General features: G+C 40.5%; 1 protein-coding gene across 1 annotated transcript; it reads right to left on the minus strand.

The window, feature by feature from the left end:
- Positions 1–324: 324 nt before the first annotated feature.
- LOC148583702 (uncharacterized) lies at positions 325–3172 on the minus strand. The gene is made up of 8 exons (XM_088510770.1): positions 2858–3172; positions 1827–2771; positions 1538–1635; positions 1346–1450; positions 1192–1260; positions 1005–1056; positions 799–903; positions 325–678 (listed from the first exon to the last, which is right to left on the minus strand). Exons 1-8 carry the CDS (start codon positions 3170–3172, stop codon positions 325–327), a joined length of 2043 nt encoding a protein of 680 aa, XP_088366896.1.
- Between the last annotated feature and the right edge of the window lie 5006 nt (positions 3173–8178).

Here is an 8178-nt window from a genome sequence, read left to right on the forward strand (position 1 = left end):
TAAAATGTTAACATCCAAAATAATTACCATCCAAGAATCCACCACATTGCCAAACAACATGAACACCAAATATTACAACATGTATGCATGTCACAAAATAATTACATGACATTCATTAACCTGTCTTCATGTCACAAAATAATTACATAAGATTCATTACCCTATCTTCATGTCACAAAATAATTACATTACATTAATAATATTAGAAAGCCACCACATTGGCTAATATGGTGAAGACAAAATATTAGAATTACATTTGTCTGGCTTCATGTCACAAAATAGTTACATTTATTAACTCACAACCTACATCCAACTTTGAAACATTCATGGTTGCCATATTTTTTGCTTCCCTTTCCCCTTTCCCTTGTCCGTTTTTGCATTTTGTGTACCTCTAGGTGGAATTGTTTCACTTGGGGCCACTTGGGATTTGGGTATGTCAAAATCAGGGAGGGCAACCCTAAAGGTAATACCACCTGCCTGTGGAAGTCCCCAAGCACATAGTGGTCCACCTCCTGGAATTTTCGGTGGTCCAGTATGCTCACCCGTGATATCGATCACCAGCTTGCCCTTGCGGTTAGGGTCCCTAACACTACCACCGTCTACCCTCAAATCACCAGCAGCTCTAGATCTTGTGGCTAACCCCAACAATTTCCTTCTGGTTCTAACTGCAGGACCCGCCTGTAGATTTTAATCAAAATAATATATTAGATAATAAATCTAATATCAGACACAACAAATTCTTTAATAACGCCTTTAATAAATTCAAAATCAGCATATACACTAAATAATAAGGCTTACATTGGATTGGCTATTACGAAGTTCAGTTGGGGCACGAGTTTGGGATGTGTGAAGCTGAGTTGGAGCAGTTGGTTGCGCACTTGGTTGGGGAGTAGTATGAACAACCTACATATTTTTGAAAAAAGATTATGTCACATGCACATTTTTGTTATCAGTACAAAATTAGACACAACAACAGCTTCAATAATTTTACAAACAGCACATACACTAAACACTTCAAGCCTTACATTCACAATCCAAAATGAGACACAACAACAGCTTCAATAATTTCACAAATAGCACATACACTAAACACTTCAAGCCTTACATTCACAATCCAAAATGAGACACAACAACAGCTTCAATAATTTCACAAACAGCACATACACTAAATACTTCAAGCCTTACATTCACAATCCAAAATGAGACACAACAACAGCTTCAATAATTTCACAAACAGCACATACACTAAACACTTGAAGCCTTACATTCACAATCCAAAATGAGACACAACAACAGCTTCAATAATTTCACAAACAGCACATACAATAAATACTCCAAGCCTTACATTGGATTGGCTATTACGACGCTCAGGTGGGGCTCATCTTTGAGATGCGCGAAGTTGAGTTGGAGCAGTTGGTTGTGCACTTGGTTGGGGAGTAGTATGAACAACCTACATATTTTTATAAAAAGATTATGTCACATTTTGTTTTTACTATCAAATTAAAATCCGAACCTACAATAAACAAACAAGACTTACATCATGGCTAGTACCAACATCGGTTGCTTGACCTCCTCTTTGCCTTTTTGTTCCAATACTGCTTGATGTACCTCCCCTTTGTCTTTTGCTTCCACTTCCTAATGCGACATTAGATGGCTCATCCAACCACAAAATAACATAAAAAATGATTGCCCATGAACAACTAAAATTATGAAATAACCATTAGTAAGACAATTTCACAAAGACCATAACAGGAGGGTATGCAGTTAAAAATTACCATATCAAGATTCCAATCAACTCCAGTAGTGGATCTGTAGTACTCTTATACTTGTTCTCTTCTATCATCTTGCCTCAGCCATGTAGTGCATGTTCTCTTGTTGTGACCCCATTTCTTACAGTGCCCACACTGATTTTTGGTTCCCCCCCTTCTGATGGCGTTTGGATTTTTTAGCTCCTCAGCCCCTCTCACTCTTACCTTCCTAGGTCTCCCAGGAGCTAGCCTTGCCTTTGGTGGTTCGATAATTGGTTGATTGCTCCTAGGCCATTGCTCTTCACTGGGCACAAGATAGATGATAGGTTGATATGTCTTCAGGTACTTGTCTTTACTATAGTAGTCACTGAGATAATCTATTGGGTTGCCACCATGGTATAAGATGGCTGATATGGCATGACTGCATGGTATCCCAGTGATGTCCCATTTCCTACACCCACACGTTCTGCCCGCCACACTGACTGCAACTCGTTTGCCCTCACATTCGACCTCAAAAATGCCATCACCGGCATATGTGCACCAACAATGACTGGCACCATCCTCTTCCTTCTCCAACTTGGCCTTTATTTTTGGCCCTAAACTACCATCCTCCATTGCAGCAATCAACTCCCTTTTCCTTACATACCTCCTCATTAATTTATTCCTAATCCCTTCCAACATTGACATTATTGTCAACTGACGGTACTTCAGGATCCATGAGTTGAAACACTCAGCACAATTGTTGTGTACCAGGTCAGACTTGGCCATGGTGTTGAACCATCCCCTACACCAAGTACTGGGATCAATCTTTGCCAAGTAATCATAAGCAAGCTCACTTACTTTCTTCATCTCTTCCATCACATAATGAAAATCTGTCTGGGTATAAGATGATGCAGCAGTCCAAAGCAAGTCCTTTAGCAATAGCCCCTTGTGACCGGCACTTCTGAAATTGGCATACAGGTGTCTCACACATGTACGGTGCTCAGCTGTGGGACAAACTTGTTCGAGGCTTGGTACTAGGCCCTGCACATATGGTAAGATAAAATAGGTCAGACATTATTCATACAAGTAAGTTAAATGTTAGACATTATGCACACAAGTATGCTTACCTTTTGTCGATCAGATATAAAAGTCCACCCTTGTGCTGGTGCTGGGCCAAGATCAGATATAAGTGCCTCCAAGAACCAAGTCCAGCTGTCCTTGGTCTCTGCTTCTACAACCGCAATGGACAGTGGATACATACTATTGTTGGCATCCCTCCCAACAGTAGCCATTAACTGGCCCTTGTACCTACCCTTCAGGAAGCATGCATCTACACCTATCACAGGTCTACACCCTTGTAAGAAACCTGTCTTCATTGCTGTGAACGATACATATAACCTCTGAAACCTACATGGGACCTCGGGCATTGGTCTCTCAACCATAAGAATTAAACAGCTGCCCACATTGGTCTTCCTAACCATTGCACAGTAATCCCATAACCGATGGTATTGCTCATCCAACTTCCCATAAATTTTTTGCTGCGCCTTCTTCCTTGCCCTATACAATGAGCTAACATGGGCATCTACATTCCACTTAGCTTTGACCTGTTTCTGCAAAATGTCTATAGGCAGGTTTGGCTGGTTTCTGAATGAGTCCATGCACCATTCAGCTATCCAAGCTGAATTAATCATGTGATTCTTGTATCTTCTACTGCATGAGTGTCTTGGATACATTGACACCAAGAGAAATGTGGACTCATCCTTTAACTTCTTCCCATAAACCCTGTACTTACATTTCTTGTCTTTGCAACGAGCTATAACCTTCTTGGTTTCATTTCTTGGGAACTCTAAATCCTTCCCCTTCAAAATATTTGCTTGCTTCACCGCTTTTCTAAACTGCACCGCATCGCCAAACACATGACCTATTTGCAACACTGGATTTTGCATCTCTTCTTTGGTAAATGGAATTCTTTTGGTGACATCACGACGACTTGATGTTTCTTCATCGTCACTAGCACTAGGAGTGGGCGACCTAAGTATGTCACTCGGACAAAGATCTTCACTATCATCTTCATCATCTCCCCCCTATTTCTTCCACATGTCCACCCCCAGCTTCCTCACCCCCATCTTCCTCACCCCTAAACCCTGCTTCATCATCAACAACACCCGAACCCCTCACCCTTTCTGACTCTACATGCTCCTCCCCATCTGATGACTCAGCATCAGTATCTACACTAAGAACCTCGTCCCAGAAAGCATCCTTCTTATATACAACAGTCCTCTCATATTCTTCATCCTCTTCTGCATTGTCATCTACCGCATCTACATCAACAGCATCAAACGAAACCAAATACAACTCAGCTAGCCCATGCCCTAAATGGTGTGAAACCATTTCATTTACATCATGATCAGATGATATCAGCCTTAATCCTTCATCTAAAGACGTATCAGGTATCTTGTAGTGAATGAGGTCACCAAACCTATACCCATAATCCTTACATATTTCCTCAATATCCGAGAAAGACATCTTATGTACATCATGAACCGAATGATTATGAACAAACCCACCCACATACGTACACCTATTTGCCCTATTGAAGTAACCATTGTAATGGACCTCAAACAGCAATATGTCACTCGCCATTATGCGGCCTACCACATTGAGACAGGATGCAAAAAGCATTAAACAAAATGCAACATATATTTACAGAACACAAAAAAGGAAGCAACAAAATACACCATTTAGCGACCCTAAGTATGCAGTGAGCTTTGGCTAAAGCATGCAGAATATTCCAACAAAGCATTAAACAAACAAACCCTAAACCCTAAACAGCAATCAAACAGTGAGAAATAAACCATTAAGTATGCGTACTATAATTGCTAAACCATAAGTATGCAGTGAGCTTTAGCTAAAGCATGTAGAATATTCCAAAAAGGCATTAAACAGACAAACCCTAAAGCCTAAAAAGCAATCAAGCAGTGAGAAATAAACCATTAAGTATGCATACTATAATTGCTAAACCTTAAGTATGCAGTGAGCTTTAGCTAAAGCATGCAGAATATTCCAAAAAAGCATTAAACAAACAAACCCTAAAGCTTACAAACCCTAAAGCCTAAAAAGCAATCAAACAGTGAGAAATAAACCATTAAGTATGCATACTATTATTGCTAAACCATAAGTATGCAGTGACTTTTGGCTAAAGCATCCAGAATATTCTAGGTACGGACTTAATCATTGCTAAACCCTAAATATGCAGTGCCTTTTTGCAGTGAACAACAGCAATCAAACAGTGAGAATTTAACTCTAAGTATGGACTTAATTATTGCTAAACCCTAAATATGCAGGGACTTTTTTGCAGTGACTTTTTTGCTAAAGCAAACCCTAACAGACAGTCAAGTTTCTTCAACCGACAGTAGCCAATTAAAAAATGGAAAATGGACACCCAACATTTTGCTAGCATCAATTTGACCAAAGAAAGTGGACACCCGCTTTATTCAACCCACCAGTACACAAATCGTTTTTTATTTGACAGACTTTTGACAATAAAACCATATGACCCACAAATAGACAACCCACAAATAGACAACATTCGACAATAAAGGGGACCACAATGTGAAACTCGGCATACGGAAAAAGGGGACCACAATGGTCGACGACTCGGCATACCAATAAATAAAACAACCAAAATCATTTGATAAAAGGGACTATACCTGGAAAAGATGGCAGTGACGAAGAAGATGGCTTACGGGCAAATCTTCCAACGCAACTACACGAGACAGGCACAGGGTGGAATCACGATTTAGGGTTGGGTGGAATCGCGATTTAGGGTTGGAGTTCGTTTATTTGGGTGGAATCGCGATTTAAATCTGGGTGGAATCGCGATTTACACTCACTGGGTGGGTTGACGAAGATCAGTGGTCGTCAGCCTGTGTTCTTCACGAAGACGGCTATCCAAATCATTTTTCAATCTTCGAGTTTTCGTGATTTTCTTAAAAAAACCCTAAGAGTGTTTGTACACGTGGTCGCATCCGGGGTAAAACGGGGCTTCCCATAATTCTTTCGCACGTGCGCGGCACGTGCGACCCCTTCCGTTAGGATTTCACAGAAAATCCTAACGGAAGGGCCAAAGTGAACGAAACTCAGACTTTGATACACGTAAGTGAGAGGTTTTGAACAATGGGGGGGGGGGGGTATCTGCAAAAAGGGTGAAAGTATGGGGGGGGTAAGTGAAGTTTCCCCTAATTTTTAATTTTAATTTTGTTTTTATCAAAAATCAAAAATATTTTTCTGTTTCTTTTTATTTCCCCGTTTCTGTTCTGTTTCAGCATTGTGGTGCCTGCATTCTGTTACTGCGATCGAGCGAATACCAAGTTCAATTGAGTGCAGTGCGATCGAGCACACTAACCTGCGATTGAGCGCAGTTCCAAGGAGTATCTGAACAGCAGCACTGAAGTCGCTGTGACAGCAGGGGCAAATCTTCTTTACAAGAAATTAAGCGGACCATTCGACAAAGGCCTAAAGACAACTCCGACACAGAAGAAGAAGAAGTTGAGGTAACAATGGAAGATTTGCTAGAAAACCTCCCACTAGTGCGAAGACCCATGAAACAGTCTTTCATCCCAAAAAACCTCAACCAGCCATCATGCATCACCTAGCAACCGGAGGTGGAAGGCGATTACTATATATCCCCACAAATACTCAGTGTTTTGACTCACTTCAAAGGCACAGCTACTGAGGATCCAAACTTGCACCTCAAGGAGTTCTTTGATCTTTGCAAGCTTCAACACATTCAAGGCATAACTCAGGAGAGACTCAGGTTAGTCTTATTCCCTTTTTCCTTGAAAGACAATGCTAAGTTGTGGTATAATTCCTTGCTTGCAGAATCCATTCATACTTGGGAAGAGTTGTCCAATAAGTTCTTGAAGAAGTTTTTCCTAGCTCAAAGGACAAGGCAGCTTAGAAGGGAGCTGCAATCATTCCAACGAAAAGATGGAGACCTTTTTTTTGAAGCATGGGACCACTTCAATGCGCTGCTTCTTAAGTGTCGAAATCACAACATACCTCAAGATGATCAGGTACAAATTTTTTATGAAGGGTTAGATGATATTAACAAGGGTATTGTTGATACAGCTTGTGGAGGTGTGCTGATGGAAAAGAGGAGTGAGGAAGCCATAGAGATCTTTGAGACATTGAGTGAACACACCCAACAATTCCCATCCATAGGGAGGCAAGGAGTAAAGAGCAAAGGCAGGTATGAAGTAAATAGCATAGTGCAAAATCAGATGGCTGCCATGTAGAAGACATTAAATATGATTGTAAACTCCATGACTACTTAGAACATCTCTCCCATTCAGCCAGCCATCCAACTCCAGGTATGTGCCATATGTTCTCATTTAGATCACACTACTTGACTTGCCCTTTGTATTCATTTGCAGATCAAAAGCAAGCAAACTATGTGGGGTAGAACAATTCTCCTCCCAAGAACAATCCTTACTCCAATCCAGGGTGGCGAAACCACCCTGATTTCTCATGGAGTAATAATCATAATACTCTGAACCCTCAAGGATAGCAGAGAAACCCCCAACAAGCAGGCCAACCAATTCAAGAGTCAAAGTTGAATAAACTAGAGAGTATGGTACACACCTTGGTGGCTTCACAACAACAATTTATGACTGATCAAAAACAAATCGATACAAGGGCTAATCAAGCATTTCAAAGAACCAATCAAGCCATTTAAAGACTGGAAGTACAGATGGGGCAAATGGCTAAGGAGCTCAGTGAAAGAAAGTAGGGTGAATTTCTAGCTCAAACAATACCTAATACAGGAGGTCATCAGCAACTGCAAGCAGTAACAACTCTCAGAAATGGTAAGGTCATAGGAGCTAATGAGACAGGACAATCATCCCTAGAGGAAGCCTCAACATCCAAGGTAAGTAAAATGAAGGTGAATGCACCATCCTTCCCTCAAAAGTTAGTAAAACCAACGAAAGACAAATAGCTTCTTGACATTTTTGAGACTTTGAGAAAAGTAGAGATTAACATTCCTTTTTTAGATGCAATTAAACAAATTCCCTCATATGCTAAATTCTTAAAGGATTGTTGCACTCATAAAAGAAAGTTTTAGGAGCATGAGACAGTGGCTTTAACAGAGGAGGTAAGTACGGTGCTATTAAGAAAACTACCACCAAAGCTAAAAGATATAAGTAGTTTTACCATTCCTTGTAGGATAGGAAACCATCTTTTTGAAAATGCACTACTGGATCTAGGAGCAGGGGTTAACTTGTTGCCCTACACTGTGTATGAGAAGCTGGGTTTGGCAGAGCTTCAACCAACATCTATCACTTTGAAACTGGCAAACAGAAGCATCAAAAGATCAAGAGGTATACTTGAGGATGTCTTGGTAAAGGTAGGTGAATTTATTTTACATGCTGATTTCATTGTATTAGAT

Source organism: Corylus avellana, chromosome 9, assembly GCF_965113065.1.
Source record: "Corylus avellana chromosome 9, dhCorAvel1.hap1.2, whole genome shotgun sequence".
Lineage (NCBI taxonomy): Eukaryota > Viridiplantae > Streptophyta > Magnoliopsida > Fagales > Betulaceae > Corylus > Corylus avellana.